General features: G+C 35.5%; 1 protein-coding gene across 2 annotated transcripts in view; it reads left to right on the top strand.

The window, feature by feature from the left end:
- The window catches only part of LOC126482367 (protein GDAP2 homolog), a 991,597-nt gene that overhangs the window by 824,301 nt on the left and 147,810 nt on the right, over positions 1 to 19,486 (top strand). For both annotated transcript variants that reach the window (XM_050106457.1, XM_050106456.1), the window contains one exon: positions 17,450 to 17,618. In XM_050106457.1, the coding sequence (XP_049962414.1) occupies positions 17,450 to 17,618 (169 nt within the window). The remainder of the gene's footprint in view (positions 1 to 17,449; positions 17,619 to 19,486) is intronic.

Below are 19,486 nucleotides of genomic sequence, written 5' to 3'. Positions count from 1 at the left end.
CAATGTCATCCAGCTGCAATCCCAAAACTTTATGGAATACTCTTTCACTTTTAGAACCAGTGAAAGGTTGTTAACTGTTTTAGCATTCAGTTTTCTTTTTTAAATGCACTATATCCACCTTTTGTGTTGCATGAAAGAAGAGCTCCAAAACCTGTATTTAATTGCAAATTTCTTGAATTTCGTCATTGATTGTTTTCAACTGCTTGTGAGCATCTTCCTTTGTGATGGCTTTGTACTTAATTGTCTGCAAAATAAACTGTCAATGATTATACATGTTTATCACCATTGGGATCACTAATTGCATGGGGTAAGATTACACACCGTGTAGAATAATGTACACAAAACTGAAGCATTGAAGCATAAAGAAAGACTTCTTTATTTCTAGCAACATAAATACACATTTGTAAATGAACATATGGACTCTACACTGAAATTAACTTCAAGGATACCCCTTATACCAGAGGTAAGACACACTTCAGTTTGATGCTGTATCAATTCTTCCGACAGTTACATCTATGTATTAATGTGTATTTGCCATTAATTTCACAACACTGAAGGCTCATTCCCTTCATATGGAAAAAATTACGTAAATTAATTATTGGGTAGTGGTTTACAGAGTCCAAGATTTCAAACTGGTGTGCAGCTAATTAAAAAATTTAGTAATAGTTGTGTAAACAATATATATGCTTCATCGTTACAAATTTTATTGTTTTTTGTAAGAAATGAACCAAGATTAATGGAATAGCATGGTTTCTTTCTACATACAACTGTGAAACATGTCCCCAAAGCCATAAAAATGGAAAAATTATTGTAGTGTGGTTATCAATGATGTAGTAGACCATTTAACATACATATCACAATAACTGCAGATGTAGAAAAGCAGATAAACATTTAACATTATTGCATGGTGTAATAAAAAAACCAAATGTAAATATTTATTGTTCTTATAATCCTTTCAAGCAGATCTTCAAAGTTTTGCCAGCTTCTTTCAAATGATAAGATTATGTACCACTTGAATGAAGCTGTTGTTTTTAAGATAACACTAACACTCAACTTCTGATAAGCCAGACACTGTAATAGTGGCACATGTGCCAGTAAGATGACTGAGTATGTGTGATTGCAATATAATGCTTGTCTCAAATAAAAGATGAGCACCTTCCCTTAAACAAGTGCAGTAAGTAGTTTCATAAAGGAGGAGGAAAAAGAACGCCAGTTAAATGTGATAAATTTGTACTATAACATAAAATTTAAATATCATTTTATTCACATCAAGTTTAATGTGGAACATTATAGATTTTTACGAAAAATAGGAACAAGAAGAAAAAGAAAAGGGGAATGAAAATATTTACATCACTTTATGCAATAATTGCAATATCATTTACAATTGTGTTGTCAATGGAATGTGTTATGATGTATGTAAAATTTGCCAGTTCAGACTATAAAATTCTTCTGTCAAGTACTAGCGGTATTCAGATAGGATTATAGAGTCCTTTTTAAATATGTTTCTGCCACCTGGTTTGTTATAAGTTATTAACATTATATACAGTGCTATCCGAGTGTAAGGCTTTAAACAGAGCAGGGGAAATTTATTACTTTCTGTATGATGAGTGTTGTTACTGTACTTGAATGTATTGTGGACATTGAAGCTGCATGTAAGAAATTGAAAAATAATGTTGTAACTTTTAAAAATCAAATGACTGTTTACTCCATTATTACTTAACATCTTAGAATAGATTACTGTGTCTGCTCCCCCCCCCCCCCTTCCCCCTCCAACACTGAGTTTGTTCAAACATAGAAACGTGTTTTCATTGTAGAGATGTAATATTGTGGCTGTGATTAATGGTAACTTCTCAGAACTTTAGATGTGACAGACTCAGTTTGCTTTATGTTGTTCTGCACTTTTCTCTAAAGTTCACTATGTTCATGTGTTGGGTTTCACTTGATCTTCTATGTACAGAATCATACTCGTCCACCATCTGGCATCTCTGCTTCTAGTCAGTGAATAGGATTTCTCTTTCCATTGACTTAACCCCTAGGAACATGTTTGTTATACAGTGCAATGAGTCTGTCAGTGAATTTCCAAACTTAAACATATAATGTCAGCTCATTGCTTATGTGCTGCCACTGGATATATGAACAATCAATTTGTAGAGCATCATGCTTGATGTGTTTCACATCTCTGTGTGTTACTAGGCTTGAATTTTCTCTAGCAGGCAATAGAGAGTACAGTAACAATATTACACCAAAGGCAGAAGTGCTAGGCATAGAAGTCTGACTAGCTTGAATTACTTTACCTGCCCTATTTGTTACTAGTATTTCTGTAAGAGTATGAGTATGTGTCAGGTGATGGATTGGATCCAGAGGTGTAACATTCATGTTATTGATGTGAAACAGTCAACTTAAATTCTTTGTGCTAAAATGCTACACCTAATTTTTGAAAAAAGTAGAATAGGCCTCCACTATGTAACCAGTTGACAGAAGTCTCTTGTTCAATGAGCTCTTACCTTTATTACTGTGATCTGAGGTGTTACTAGTGGCAGCAATTGTACTACTGCATAACTTAGAAAATTATATGAACTGCAGTGCAATAGTGTTTACATTTATTATAGTTAATGTTTGCTGCTGTGTGTCCATTCATTTCTTTTTCAATGGTCCTATCAGAAAACAAAATTTTCTGTAACAGTTACTATGTAGTTTACTCATTGTACATCCTGAAAATGATCTGTTAGTGTTCCTGGCAACCCATAAAATCCCCTAGTCAAAGTTCCACATATAAAGAAAAACTTGATTTATTTAAAATCTGTCTGCCTAGAGTCTCTACTGTGTCACTCCGTGTCAATATTCAATCAAACCTTTGTCTAGATGCAAAGATGTGCACTGTGCAACACTGTGGTGCATCTGACAGTGTTTCACAACACCCAACTTACTCTACCTCAAATACTCTTATTTCACACACAGTTAACTAAATCTGTTCACTTTGTGAGACATGTCATTTCTTGCATACCACTGTGAACTGTATGGCAATGTGTGCCACTTATTAGAGATTCTTCCCATTCCATTCATGTCTGATTGCTAAAATACCTCTGTGCATGCTGTAATTAGTCGGATCTGGACTTCATGGCTCCTGTGGGAGCAGAAACCAACTTTTTGACCACAATTAGAGTGGCCTTTCAGTGCTACTGGTGCACTTTTGTTATCAAGAGTCACTTATATTTTGTCACAACTGCTCACTGAGCATCATCAAAAATCATTGATACAATTGATCTCTTTAAGTGGAAGGAGTGGAAACTTTATTGTATAGGTTACTTCAGTGGAGGGGCCTGCTGTTGTCTATTGCTTCTTGCATCGTGTGGCATGATTGGTAGTCATTGACAAATGAGGTGTGGAATCCTGCTTTCCTCCTGCTGGATGCAGGCCTTGCGCAATTACTCACTGATAATTCTTGCATCTCTTGTTGTTAGTATAGCCTCACTGCCAGATTCCAGTTCCTCCTAGAATTCATGGAGTACCAAAAATACATAAAAAAACCATTCTTGAAGGCTGATAGTGAATGGGGTCAACTTGTCTGCTTACAACTTGGTGAAGTTCTAGCCTGCAAATTAAGACGTCTTTGGTGTGCAAAACTGACCCTTTATGTGAAGAACTTGATGGACTTTATAGAATGCATAAGGGGAGAAACATTTTTAAAGCGGGAATTATGGTCAGCCTTGATGTAAAATCACTGTTCACAAACATGCCACTAGACAAAACTGTTTGTATCCTAAAAATAGTATGTCTCGCCAGATGTATGCGATCTGGTAGAGTTATGTTTGTCTGCATCATACTTCAGATGACAAGGAAAATACTGTAAGCAGACTGACAGTGTAGCAATGAGATCTTCCCTATCCTCATTAGTGACCAACATATTCATGAAGGCATTTGAAGCAATGGCTCTTTGTTCCTTTCCTGTGAGCCCCTGATGGTGATTCAGATACTTTGATATCGCATTCGCTACATGACCCTATGGTGAGACAGAGCACTACAGATTTCATCAATATTTGAACAAAATGCACAGGAGAAGACTTGACAAATTCCTAGACATGAAAATATGTATGATGATGGATGGAAAACTAGGGCACAGAGTACACTGGAAGCCTACACGTGCTGACAGGTATTTGCACCCCCAATCCAACCACCACTCAGCACAAAATAACTGTCATCCTTTCACTGGCTATCCAAATACAGCACCTAAGTGATGTTCACATCATATCATCCTAGCTCAAAAGGTGGGAAATAATTTTGTTGGTCAATGGTTGCAGCCATAAATAGATCCACACACCAATGGCACTGAATAAAAGGAAGGAAGATAGGTAAGAAATTGACAACTTCCAACAAGCAGCATGTTTACCCTATGTGAAGAATGTCACTGGACTGGTGTCCAGCTTGTCTTTTACATCAGCTGCAAGATCTAAAATGGGCCAGGCTGCAACAAGTACAAAGTAGATGCTATGCACACTGCACACTTTAGCGAGGTGGAATGTGAGTTTGGAAAAGTCGACCAGCAGGCCGGTAGCTACACATATACAGAAACATGAGTGCTCCATTCAATTAGGGTAGCACTGAAAATCTGCAGTGGCAGAACACCACAAAGACTGTGGTAAGGAAATAAGATTTAATGAAACTTGGGCACTTACCAAGTATCCGGGGATAGTGAAATGGTGAAATGCAAGGCCAGAGAAGTCAATGAAATACTAAAACATGCTAACAACATGAATAGAAAGGATGGATTCAGGCTTGCCCTGTCCTGGTTGCCAGCCATCATAGCCTGGCAGGTCACGGTAACAACACGAGAAGCGAGTGTTGCCAGCAAGCAACTTCCACCACACAGCCTGCATCCAGCAGAAGGAAAATAGGAGCCCACAGCTTTGCCAATAACTACCAGTCATGGCACACAATGCAAGAAGCAATAGTCAACAGCAGTTCCCTGCTCACTCCACCACAGTAACCTATTACAATAAAGTTCTCGCTCCTTCTGCCTCAACATACCAATTACATCAATGACTTTTTTTTAATTATGGTGTAATGGTATGCTCAGTGAGCAGTCACGACAAGAGATAAGTGACTGGACAACAACAACAACACACCAGTATACATAAGGAGGCCACTGCAATGGTGGCTCAAACAATGGTTTCTCCAACATTTGTTTTTATAATAGGATGCAGTACCATACCCAGAAAGCTCTTACATCAACTGACTCAGACCAAAAAAGCTGCAAAATTATTTAAGTGATGTCACACTTAAATAATTTTGCAGCTTTTTTGGTCTGAGTGTAATGTCATACACTCAGCTGAAAACATAAAAATGTTGTTCATAATTAGTTTGATAAATTATGTAGTCTTTGATTGTTAACTATTACATGATGAGTATAACACTCTCTTCTGTTCCTCATGTGTTTTTCTTTTCTTGCTTTATCCTTGAATGTCTTTTGGTTGGATAGATCACAGTTCCAGATGGGCTTGTATAAACGCAATATTCTTTTTTATTTTTTAAAGCTTCAGAAAAGACCAAGGGTGCTTTACATTGCACACACACTGCCGACTATGTTGTCTATCATGGTGGTAAAATCAGATTGTCATATCTATTGTTGTTTCAGTCTGTCACAGCAGCCAGAGTCCCCAATTACATTATTTATTTATTTTTATTTTTTATTTATTTGTTTTATTTTTATTTTTTATTTTGCTGCACAACAATATTAGCAAAAGCTATTGATAGATCTGGTTTATTTGATCTTCCCCAGCAATGCATGAATGTTTTGGGGATCTTTACGTAGCTAAATAAATAGATAAATAAACACTGTTCTACCTGTAAAATCTTCATCTGTTGAGCCAGCCTGCTTTTGGTAGGTGTATCCTCAGGCAGTTGTGGAAGAGTTGAAGTTCCCTGTTCTAATTGTATTACTTGTGGGTATTATTATGTTTATACTGAAGTTTTTGTTGCTTAGAGGATTGCGAATTCCAAAGATTTTCAATTTCATTTTCTGTATCCACGCTGTGATAGCTACTGTTTCTTCTGTGTCATGTTTGTTCATCTCTGTCATTACTTCAAAATCTGATATCATGTTTCCTCATACTACATCTAGTATTCCCCTGGCTACATGTCTCTTCTTGCAGTCCATGTATAATATTTTCCTTTATATTATAGCTTTTGGTACTGTTTGCAGTGACATTTGTCCCTTGAACTATTAAGATGTCACTTTTTTTCTTCAAAAACAACTTTTTTATGTTGTGTTATTTTTTATTTAGAGAGTCCTCCTACATTCCACTGAAAAATATGTATGCTTTTAGTTGCCCCTCGGTATCATATGGCCAAAGGGAAGTGCAAAACTGAAACAGAAAATAAACATTGCAAAACAAGAAGCACTAAAAAATTTTGTTATTATGATGGACTATACAACTGATAGCATGAAAGCATATTGCTCAGTGAATATCTTGAACAATAAAAAGATGCTGAAGAGAGACAATGACTTATGAAGATTGAAATAAAGAAGATATGGATACAAAAATAAAAAAAGGAGGGAAATATCAGTGAGAGTGACATAAATTATTTAATTGTGACTTAACCATGGAAGAATTGAATCAGTCTGTGAATAGATTACAGACAAAAAGCAACCAGGACCAGACAACATTTTCCCAGAGTTTTTAAAAGATTTAGGAGGTAGATAAAGATCTATTTTCCAATTGAAATATAAGAAGGTCTGTAGAAAATACATAAGCCTACCAACTAGTGGGTAAAAGCTACAGACATAGTAATCTCCAGATCACCTTATCGACCTCAATAATGATCAAAATCTTTGAAAAAATTTTTTAACTTTAAGACTCAGTTACTTCCTTAAACATTAAAAAATCCTAAGAGCAAGCAAGTTTCAAGGATACCTGTCCACACTCAACTCAGTTCTCAGAACTGCAAAACACCAAATTAGGATTCAATAAAAAGTAAAGCTCATTATCAATATTTGTTGATCTCCAATGAGCACATGATATGGTGTGGAGGAGTGAGTTTATAAGTAAACTGAAAATATATGGAAGTGGAAGAAACAAATCAAATTGGATAAAGAGGTTCCTGACTCAGAGTGTGACAAAAATACACTGTAACAAGGTACAACCAAGTTACATCTAAATATAAATTGTACATAATTACTCTGCAATTCACAATTAAGTGCCTGGCAGAGGGTTCATCAAATCACCTTCAAGCTATTCCTCTACTGTTCCACTCTTGAACAGCATGCAGGAAAAATGTACACTTAAATCTCTCTGTGTGAGCTCTGATTTCTCTTATTTTATTACAACAATCATTTTTGCTGCCTTTGTAAGTGGATGCCAACAAAATATTTTCACATTCAGGGGAGAAAGTTGGTGATCTAAATTTCATGAGAAGATCCTGCCGCAATGAAAAACACCTTTGTTTTAATTAATGCCACCCCAATTTGCATATCATATCCAATGCACTCTGTTTCCTAGTTCATGAATACAAAATTAGCTGACCTTTTTGAACTTTTTCAATGTCCTCTTTCAATCCTACCTGATGCAGATAGCACACCATGCAGCAGTACTCCAGAAGAAGACAGACAAATGTACTACAGGCATTCTTTTTAATAGACGTGTAATGTTTTCTAAGTGTTCTGCCAATAAATTAAAGTTCACTTTCCCACAAAATTACCTGTGTGATTGCTCCAATTCAAATTATTCAGAACTGTAATCCCTAAGTATTTAGTTGAATTCACTGCCTGTGTATTTTGTGATTTGTCATGTAACTGCAGTTTAGCAGATCCTTTTAGTACTCTTGTAAATGACTTCACTGTTTTCATTATTTAGAGGCAATTGCCATTTACACCATACAGATATACTGTCTAAATTATTTTGCAATTGGTTTAGATCATCTGCTGAAATTATGAGACAGTAAATGATAACATCGTCTGCAAACAATCTAAGAGGGCTGCTCAGATTGTCTCGTATATCATTATATAGATTAGGAGCAGCAGAGGACCTATACACTTCCTTAGGAAACACCAGATATTCCTTCCATTTTACTCAATGACTTTTCATCAGTTACTATGAACTGCAACATTTCTGACAGGAAATCATGAACCCATTCGCACAGCTGAGATGATACTGACTCCATAGGCACACAATTTGATTAGACATTGTTAGGGAGTAACAGTTTCAAAAGCTTTCTGAAAATCTGGCAATATGGGATCAGTCTGACATCACCTGTTGATAGCATTCATTACCTTGTGAGAATAAAGAGCTAGTTGTGTTCCACAAGAATTACATTTCTGAATCCTTGCTGGCTATTTGTTAGTAAAATGTTTTCTTTGAGGTAATTCATAATGTTTGAGCAAAATCCTGCAGCAAATCTAAATTAGTGATATGTGTCTGTAATTTAGTGCATTACTCCTATTTTATTTCTTGAGTATTGGTGTGGTAAGTGCAACTTTCGAGTCTTTAGGTATGAATCTTTCAATGAACAAGCATTTATAAATGATTGCTAAGCGTAGAACATACTCTGAGAGGAACCTAAGTAGTATACAATGTGGACTGGAAGCCTCACCATTATTAATGGACTTCAGCTGCTTCACTACACCAAGGATATCTACTTCTAAGTTACTCATGTTGGCAGGTGTTCTTGATTCAAATTCTGGAATATTCATTTCATCTTCTTCAGTGAAGGAATTTCAGAAAACTGTGTTTAGTGACTCTGCTTTAGTGGCACTGTCATCAGTAACATTTCCATTCCCATTGCACAGTGAAGGTATTGATTAAGTCTTACTGCTGGTGTTCTTTGCACATGACAAGAATCTTTTTGCATTTTCTAGCAGATTTTGAGACACTGTTTCATTGTGGAAACTATTAAAAGCATCTCACACTGAAGATCATGCTAAAGAGTTACAAAGAAAGTAAAATTGAACTGCCAAAGGGTAGCCATATACTGCTCAGTATCTACATAAATGACCTGGTTAAAGTGCTGAAGAGCACTGAAATTATAAATGTGAATGTGTTTATAGATGACATCCTTATGGGTTGTCTAAACCAAAAACACTAGAATGTTGACAATAAACACTGCATAAACATGATCTTTATAGAATGATGTGATCATCAATAAATCAAAAACTGTGTATCAGGTCTTCTCCCTATAACATAAAATCTCAAACTTCACTATAAATACTGAAAACAAAATGCTTCTAAACAGCACCTGCACCAATTTAAATAATAATAAATTATTATTTGCCAACTTTGTAGACTTTAATAAACAAAGAAATGCAGAAAATAAAACCAGTCTTGAAGACACTAGCTGGAGCAAAATGGGGATGCACTCAGGGTACCTTAAACAAAACATTCAGTACATATATATGGTTATGTTATTAAATATGGAAGTGGAATTTTGATCTCCACAGAACAAAAGCTGATAGGCACTTCAGAGAGGATTGAAAATTGAGCACTTCACCTCATAACTAGGGCAGTCGAAGATACACTTACTGTTGCCATGCATCTATACACAAAAAACCCTCCCCTTGCAACAGAAATCAAGAAGCAAGCCATAAGTACATTCATCAAAATGTAAACTTCACAGAAAACAAATTGTATCAAAGTCTGTCCTCCAAGGCCAATAAAAACAGATGAAATCAATAGAAGGATGTAAAAAGATATTGGACAGTCTAGATATAAATGTAACCACAGAGAATATCTAAAAACTTGTCAATCATTTACAGTCCATGTACATAAAAAAAACCAGCTGACAGTGAGGAACAATGCTAAGAATGAAACTTCAGACACTATTTTAAAGGCAACTGCAATATGAGTGCTACTTGAAAAAATATCCAGAACCAGAATGGTTTAGAACAGGGCTTCCCAACCTTTCCAGCTGACGGATCCCTTCTTCAGTCGAAAATCCATGGTGGACCCCTAGTCAGTCAAGAGCACTGTAACTTTAAATTTCAGAGCGAAACCCAAGGGAACTGAAAGCTTCTTAATGCAAGTGACATGTTTCCAATGACCCCCCCCCCCCCCCCCTCCCTGAACTATCAATAGTCTTTGGTTTAGAGATGAATGAAAACAACTTGAAATTAACGATCCAATTTGAATTACCACTGTATCCAGACACTTACTAGTGGATTTACTCCCTTTGTTCAACACACTATAGCCTGATTAAAATTATTTGGTAATTAACATTTCACACGTTGGAGCTGCCTTCCTCCAAGAGCAATCAACGTCACGTCCAAACTGTTCGCTGTTGACAAACTGCCGCTTGTGGTCTGTTCACTTCCACTGTTTGGCTACTGTTGTGCATATTTCGTAAGTCGTGTGTGTGTGTGTGTTTGTGTTTGTGTGTGTGTGTGTGTGTGTGTGTGTGTGTGTGTGTGTGTGTGTGTGTGGTTTTTCGTGAAATCCGAAGAAAAATGTTCAAATGTATTTAATGTCTATGGGACTTAACTGCTGAAGTCATCAGTCCCTAGTCTTACACACTATTAACCTAAGTTTAACTTCCGCTAAGGACAACACACACACATGCCCGAGGGAGGACTCGAACCTCTGGCGGGAGCGGCCTCCCAATCCACGACGACATGGCGACTTAGACTGCGCATCTATAAAAGCCAATAAAATCGCTAATCCTGCAACATCAGTGGATTCATCTATCTGCAGAGCAAATGAATTGTGTTCTATGTGAGAAATAAGTGTCTTTCATATCATTTGATGTATTAACAATGCATCTCTTGACAGTATTGTTTGATACTGGCACCGAAGATACAAGTTTTACTGCCTTTTCATCTAGCATGCAAGAAACAATATCATTAACACACGGCTTTATGATATTTTCTGCAATGGTATGAGCTTTGCCTGTTTTTGCCATTCCATAACTAACCAAGAAAGTAGCTTTTAATCAATTTTCGTTAATTGTTTTTGCATGAGTTTTCATGCAATGCTGAGAAGCAGCTGGTTCAGCACTCTTTCTTTTGAGAAAATCTCAAAAGATGTCTTTAGCCTGGGAATCTGGGTGAGTACTCCAAATGATGGCCCAGTTTAACTGGAACCATTGAACTGTTCGCACAAATTACACACTGAGCTTTACCCTCCTTTGTCTCCACAAAGCCCATTTCTAAAAATAGCTTTCGTTGTAATTATGCTTCTTGGTTATTCTACTTCCACAGGATATTGCAACCAATGGAGTACTTGCAGTGTTTTCACATAATAAATCCAGCTGTGGATCTTCTTGTGATTGTTCTTCCTTTGGTCATCCTCCATCCTCATTCATTTCAACTGGAAACTTCCCTTGTTGTGAATGTGATAGAGAAACTGCACCATTCTTCAATGTCCTGACTTCAGCAACCGATCCATGTTAGAAGTAATAAACAGGTCAAAAATTGACTTATGAAATAGGTAGTGCACTGACAAAGCAGGTTTAACATTTAATGATGCCTGGGGCCGCATACGTGCCAGCGAGCACTGTGATTGGTCGACAAAGCACGCTTCGCGCATGCGTAAAAGGTTTCAGCGCATCTAGCACTGTGAGCCGTTGCACAAACGACCCCTGTATTGTTGCGAAACAGTCGATCAGAGAAGCCACATTCTCTCGCACTAAACTGTGTATGAATTCTCACTTAGGAGCCGCAAAGGCTGCTTGGGAATATGACCTGAAGTAAAAGTACACATGTTTTTAATACGAAAAAAAAAGTGATGAATTTGATTTTCACATTTTTATTCAATAATTTTACTCATTATTTTACACAGTTTGGTGAAATGTGGCCGTGGACCCCCTAGAAAGAGCCGCACATTAAATGAAACAGGTATGCTTCAAAGTTCCCATTTTTCTTCTGAACACATAGTTCAACATCCTGTGCAGGCACAACAACACAAGTGTTGAAATAATTCAGCATAGTCCTACTACCAGCACATGGCAACTTTCTGGATGTATCAGTGTCCTGTGAACACACATAAACTGAATACTACATATGGAAAATTTTACCCATTGCAAATACAGTATGTCAACAATTTTTACATTGGTGATAATCCCACACAACTTTAATTTTTACACTAATTAAATGACAGTCATCATTTGCTCCCATAAATACTGTTCACTGATGAAGGCACATTTACACAGAATGGAATCAACAACACACATTATAATCATCATTGGTGTGGCGTGATTGGTAATGGCCAAATGATGGGACAGAATAGCTTGAATTTTTTGGAAAATTCCTTTGTTGAACACCCATCACATTTTGTCAGATGTGTGAGGGAATATGCAGAGGCAGTCAGACAAGCAACACACCATGCTCTCCCAAGGGTGCACAAATGCAACGAAGTTTATGGTGGGATATTTGAACATTTCTTGTAAACTGCACAACTGCTTAGAGGTGAATCTGATAAAAATATGTATTTTCTAATTGATACTTCATAAAATGAATGTTGCAATAAGTTCATAGACTTCCATGCCCAGTGTTATTTTGAGTAACATATTTTTGGCTATTGGGCCCTGTCATTATAAACTGCTAAAACAACTAAATTGCAGATGTTTCAACTGACTTGCTGTGGTTCTCATGCAGGCGGTTCACTGCTGATACTGGTGAATATCTTTCTTTATGTACTGTGTATTTTGGTTATGTGGTGGCTACTGATGTCACGTATCTGGGGTGGAACCCAAAAATATTTTATTCAGACTGTAATGTTTACTAACTGTTGCACATGTGTAAACCTGGCAGTCTACTAAATAATACAGAAAATAAATAATAGTGTACATGAAATGTGTTCTATCTTGCAAACCATTCAGAAGAGGGCATACATCCATATGAAGTTTTCCCCTTCAAATGATCATTCCTGTCATACAATAACAGTAATAATAATAATAATAATAATAATAATAATAATGATAACAATACTTTACTGAGCATTGAATGATTCTTTGCATATGTATAAAAACAGATTACAATTCTTGAAACATAACACAATAATATATTATTCTGAATATGTCATTGATTAACAAAATGATTAAATTAGAAATAAAATGGTTCACTTAACACTGTTTACATATTTTTTAAATGCACTTCTTATTCTGCATTGTGGATGATATTCTTCTAATATGTAAAAGAGATTTTGTAACAGAAATTTCTTTAGCTGAAATTTAAGCTGCATTTTATGTAGGGTCATAACTTTACTGCATATTGCATTGGCTAACTTTAAACCTGCATATTGCAGACCCTTTTCATAGAGTGCTGTTCTGTGGATGCTGATGTACCATTTTTCTTTATTTCTGGTATTGTACTGATGCAAATCAGAAGAAATGTTGGGCTGCAGTCTTTTAACAAACCATATGGCTTTTAGAATGTACATGTTTACTACAGTTAGCACACCAGTTTTTGGAAACAAGCCTCTGCACGATTCCTTATATTTTGCTCTGCAGATGATTATTATAGCCCTTTTTTAAGTGTCAATATCTTATCTAGATTTGCTTTGGTTGTTGCGTCCCAAATTTCTGTTCCATAATGCAGGTTAGAGGAAAATAGAGCATGATATGGAGTCTTTAGGACAACAGTGTCTCTGCAGAACTTGCCAATCATATTAACAGCAAATACATTCTTAGACAGCTTACATGCTAGAGTGTCAACATGTGTGTCCCATTTTAGATTGCTTTGAAATTGAGGAATTTTACACTAAACTTTTTCCTTTATATACTAATTCCTTGCCTACGTATAGTTTAACTTCTTCATTAAAACTACTGTTGTTGAACTCCATGAGACATGTTTTACTATTGCTTGCATTTAATTGGCTTTCATTAATGTATTGAACAGTTTCATTTGTCACATTATTACAGTGGGTCTGTCATACATTAAATGATTCCTTTTTAGGTACAATGGATGTATCATCCACATAGAGAACTTCTTTGGAACTTTGAGTGCAATGTTTTATGTCATTTACATAAATCAGAGACAGAAGAGGACCATATTCCTGAGCCCTTGGTCGCTCCATATTTTATATTAGTGATTTTGGAGTTTTGAACACCATTTTCAGTTTTAAGTAGTACAGACTGTTTTTGGTTATTCATGTAAGACTTTATTAGTTCATGAGCAATGCCTCTCTTACCAATGTTCCATAGCTTATGTAATAGGATAGTAGTGTTCACACAGTCAAAAGCGGTAGAGGTGTATACTTGCAACATGCTACTTGTTCTTGATGCCAGTTATTATCTCTTCAATTAACTGAGCAGCTGCTTTGCTAGTTGATTTCCATTTTAAGAATCTGTTTTGATTTTCAGACATTGGGTTGTGTATGTTTAGAAAGTTTATAATTCTGCTATACATGACTTTTTCAACTATGTTGGAGAAGACAGGAAATACTGAGATTGGTCTGTAGTTTTCAGTTTTGTGTTTGTCACCATTTTTAAAGATTGGTATTACCTTGGCTATTTTTAGTCTGTCTAGGAAAATGACTGATTCTGTTATATTATTTACTCCTACAGACAGAGGTAAAGAGACATTTTACCTACACAGAGGCCATTATGCCCTGTGGAACTCGAAGATTTTAGAGAACTAATGATGATAATTGTTTATTTGCAGTTTGTGGGGGCTAGCTACGTGCTTTGCTCAGATGGATTGTCTTTAAAATTATACTGCAGGTTATTATGTTTGTCACTGACAGCTTCCCATACTGAATAAAAATTTTCATTGAAAATATTAGCAATTTCAAGTTGGTCATTTGCAACCATCCCACTGTCATCAATAATGAAGTCTATACAGGATACTGACGACTGAATAGTGACCATTCCTCCTGAACACCCTAGATAGAATTAACTTATTTACAGAAGCTGTAATATTGGTTGATCCTGTAGCAGCAATTCAAGATATCTCAACAAATCATAAGCAGAATATTACAAGGTACGTCAGGGACAAAAATAAAGGAATAACGTTTCAGTGAATACCTTCGCTTGTAGAAACCAACAGTAGTGAGACTGTTGATCTATTGACCAAAAAAGGAGCATGTATTACTGGCTAAAAAAGGAACACATATTAAAGGTGGCCAAAAAAGGAGCATGTATTACAGGCTAAAAAAGGAACACGTATTAAAGGCTAACAACAAAACTTATTCTATCTGACACACTTAAGAAACTTACTCACATGACAGTTATGAAATCCCATTTAATAGACTTAACAAGTAAATCAAAAGGGAAAATTTGGGTGAATATACAAGAATGTTGTGAGCTGTTCAGAAACAAACTGATGAGGGAAGCAATGGCCAACTTTAGATTAACAATGGGACATGATTGCCTAGTCCAGTACCTAAACAAATGAATGTCCTATTCGCCAAACTAGTGTTGTGAATTTGGATTATGTACTGATATGCTTAGGTTTGGATTCAGAAGCACAGAAAGAAGGCAACATCTGCAAATTATACTGGGATGTCAGAAATCATATGTTCTAATTTTTTGAAAACTTTACTTCATTATTACATTTACTTCTCTAAGCTGTTATGTACATCAACAGATGTTACTGGGATGTCAGAAACTGTATGTTTTCCTTTTTCTGTAGGCATAACTTATATTTTATTATTATTATTATTATTATTATTATTATTATTATTATTATTATTTTCAAAGTAATTACATATGAAATAATTAATATTTTCTTGTTAATATGCAGTGAGATATTAAATATATTATGGATTGATTTCCAATAAAGCAATATGTAACTACATCAACAACATGATTATTTTTACCAATTAATATTACTGTATTTATACTTTCATCAGAATACATTAACATTTCAGTTGCTATAATAGAGGTGGTCCCATTCATTAGCCCTAATTATTCTATACAAAACACTGAATCATGAATTAACATATCTACTCTATGGATAATCATTTGCCATTATATAAGGATTGAACAGAGTGAGTGAGTGAGTGAGTGAATGAGAGAGAGAGAGAGAGAGAGAGAGAGAGAGAGAGAGAGAGAGAGAGAGCACACGTGTGTGGGCACAGAGGTGCAGGTGCATTCATGTGTTTAGCAGTCACCTTTCAAAGTGTTTCCAATAGAATGTTTATTGTACTGTAATTTGTCAATTTTAATGTTGGGAGTTCTCCTTCATTTCCTTGAGACCTAACCCTATTTTTAAAATTTGATGCTCTTTCTTATTTTCATTAAAATTGCCTGAATCACTGAATCCAGATTAGTGCTTAAAAAGTTTAGAATACTTTTCAATATGATGACATGTAACACAAACACACAAAATATATAATCTCATTAATGGAGGCCGTATTTAGATGGAGACTTTCTAGGCCACAAGCCTAGACATATGCAACACGAAGAGACCTTCAATGCAAAAATTTTAAATCAAAAATGTTTTTCTTTTGAAACTGATGTAGATGTAATTATTTTGCATACTCTTTTTTGACTTTTTCAATGGATGGCTGATATGATTCAAGTGAGGATTTCTCTCTCAAACCTTGTGTCATATTCCCAACAGTGCCAAATCAAATGTATGGTACTAAAACTGGTAAAACTGCAAAGCCGTTTAAAATAATGGTTAATGGAATTTTGGCCATTTGAAGTGAGTTAGATTTTGTAGGAACCGATTTCTGCCATGCCAAGCTTCATTCAAATCAAGACCTGTAAAAATTTTTAGTTCCTTTTACCAGGCACAGACTCTTGAGCTCCTGTAATGGGGAAAATCTTTTTTGAAATGACTGTATTCATCGGTGAGATATTACAAGAAATATACATAATATGTTAATATCCACAATGTCTGACTAATAGTGTGTTGACTTGTAATGTCATAGCCAGTTCACACAGCCATTGTGATTGTTTATGCAAGAAATTTAAAATTCAAATAAATAAATAAATAAATGCATTTTTTAAAAATATGACTTATTTTCATAATAATAATTTTTCATCGTATGAAGTACACTACCACTCATTGTCAAAAACTCTATAAATCTGCCACATCTCTACCAACATTATGATGGTTGTACCTGTCATTGTAGATGAATCATCATGTAAAAGCAAATTAGAGCTATTACTCTAATATCTTTTTTATATTTTCCATATAATCTATAATTATGGAACACTGTAAAATACAAACTAATCAACATAAAAAGAAAGAGGGGTTTAAATTTGTAAGTGCCAAATGAAAACTTTTTTCATTTTTAATCTCATAAACTAATTAAATCATAAATAGCATAGCAAAATTGAATAGAATTGAATAATAAACCTTAAATTCAGCATTTGACAATTGCTTTGATGTGTTGTTTTGCATATTAGTTATCACAAAATTCCCCCTGTTACGGTTCAGCCTAGTGGTCTTTAGATCTTAAATATGAATGGTCATTAACACAGTACAAATGGAAGATGTAGATGTCAACAGCGTTTTCATTATTATATGAAACTCACATTAAAATTTAGATTCCTCTAATATACTTTTATGTTGCAGCTGATGATTCGATAGACCTAAGTTCCCACATGGATACCACCATAAGTGTGGGGGAGCACGCCTTTAGCCAAATGCAGGGAGACCTTGACCAGCAGCGGCTCCTGGGCGAGCGACCACAGTCTGATCCTCTAGGTGACCTCATGGTTAAAGAAATGCAGAACAAAGAGAGGTATGACTTCATATCATCCTTATTCTTAATCTTTTTCTCAGCAATTCCTTTGCCTTTTTCGTTTCTTGGTGCACAATAAGAGTTACAGTGGTCTTTCTCATTTCAGTATGCACATTCTACCTCTGTATGTTCTTACTTCCCATATCCTTCATCTACAGAACTTGAACATTTGCAGCCAAGTAAAACTTTATTGAAGTAAGAACTTCATCTGCTATGGCATTGAGTTCACTTCTGTTTATAAAATAATTTTAACTTTAATCACTTAATACAGATCAGGCCTGCTAACTCCATAGGGTGTTATATTAACTTACACTGGTGATCTGCATGAAGCACTAACCATCGTCATAACACCTAAGTACCACCTAACACTTTAATCAAACAGTATTGTGTGCACTGGAAAGAAAAGAGGAGAATGATAGTATTTATGTGGCTAGTGCAGAGTCTCAAAGACAAGTGAAAAGTACAGAAAGCTATAGCTGTAGTGCTTATTGCCCATATTTTGCACAGCAGTTTAAGAAAAGATGTGAAGCTTAATTTAACAGAGTCCTTGTTTCTTCCTGCATTTGGCATTTCAATCTAGATATATGAAAAATGATATTGGGGAATGGACGTGAAAACAAAGCCAGATGTGTATATATTTATATACACAAAACAGCATTTATGTACTTTCCAGTCAATGCATACTGCCATTTCCTTGTCATTTGAATGTTATTCCTACGTCCAGGCACTAGTAGAAATGGACGAGCAGCAAATGTATTAAACTGAACATAACTTGTATATCAGAATGGATTACTTCTCACCAAATAGGTAGGCATGGGATAGGCACACACACACACACACACACACACACACACACACACACACACACACACACACACACACATTTTTGTGTTTGCTTATCTTGAAGAAGGACTTGGTCCGAAAGCTGAGCAATTTTCCATTTGTTTTATGTGGTGGTCCACATTTTGTATATCTTTTATTGGAAGTTAATTACATATTCTCATATTCATATCTTATTCTCACAACTTCAAACATTTCAGTTTTAGAAACACAAATCTGAAGTTTGTATTCTTTTAAAAACTAAATTAAATATGAGTGATACGGGTAAACCACTTTAGAGAGCTCATACTTTAAAACTATTCTGTTGACTATGACCACAGCTTCAATAAAGTTTGTAAAATGGGTGCTATTGTGTATTGAGAACTTTTACCTCGCTTTCATTATACCATTATGAATGGATTATTCTGCCATTCTTGCAAATAAAAATTGCCTTTGTTAATTAGAACACAACTCAGTGAGTGTACCTCTTCTATTTATTTATTTTGTGGCCTGCATTTTGGCTTAGAAAGTCATCATCGGGTGACAAGCTGTTGCATGATAACAGCTTAATGAATCAAAAGCTGAATTATGCAGGGAATAGAGATTACTTGTTTAGAGTTCTGTGCTTTCATTCTTAAATAGTGCACTCCTCAGAGAATCTGTAGGGGCTAAAAATGTGAATGAGTGCACTCTATATGTTCTCTTTAAGCAATATGAAAAGTTACTTTAAAATATGTTACACACACAGCCCACCATAACTGCAATATTTCTGTCCTTTACATACATTTGCTTGGAACTTTTATTATTTGGGAATTTCATACCACTACAGACATCAGTATTGTAGTGATAGTTTTCTTTCATCTTTATTTAATGTATTTGTCTAGTCATGCAATGCTAAAAATTTAGTATGACTATTGGGCCTTTGTGCACCAACACTAGAATTTTCACTATTGACTCATGTCCCACTTTAAAGAACAGCAGCTCACATATGTTGCAATTTCTCAGGATAACTTCTTTGAAGATGGTCCTGCCAGAAACAATTTGCCACT

Source organism: Schistocerca serialis, chromosome 5 (assembly GCF_023864345.2).
Source record: "Schistocerca serialis cubense isolate TAMUIC-IGC-003099 chromosome 5, iqSchSeri2.2, whole genome shotgun sequence".
NCBI classification, from domain to species: domain Eukaryota; kingdom Metazoa; phylum Arthropoda; class Insecta; order Orthoptera; family Acrididae; genus Schistocerca; species Schistocerca serialis.
The sequence above is the reverse complement of the archived record's forward strand: the minus strand, read 5'-3'. Positions and strand labels throughout refer to the sequence as shown.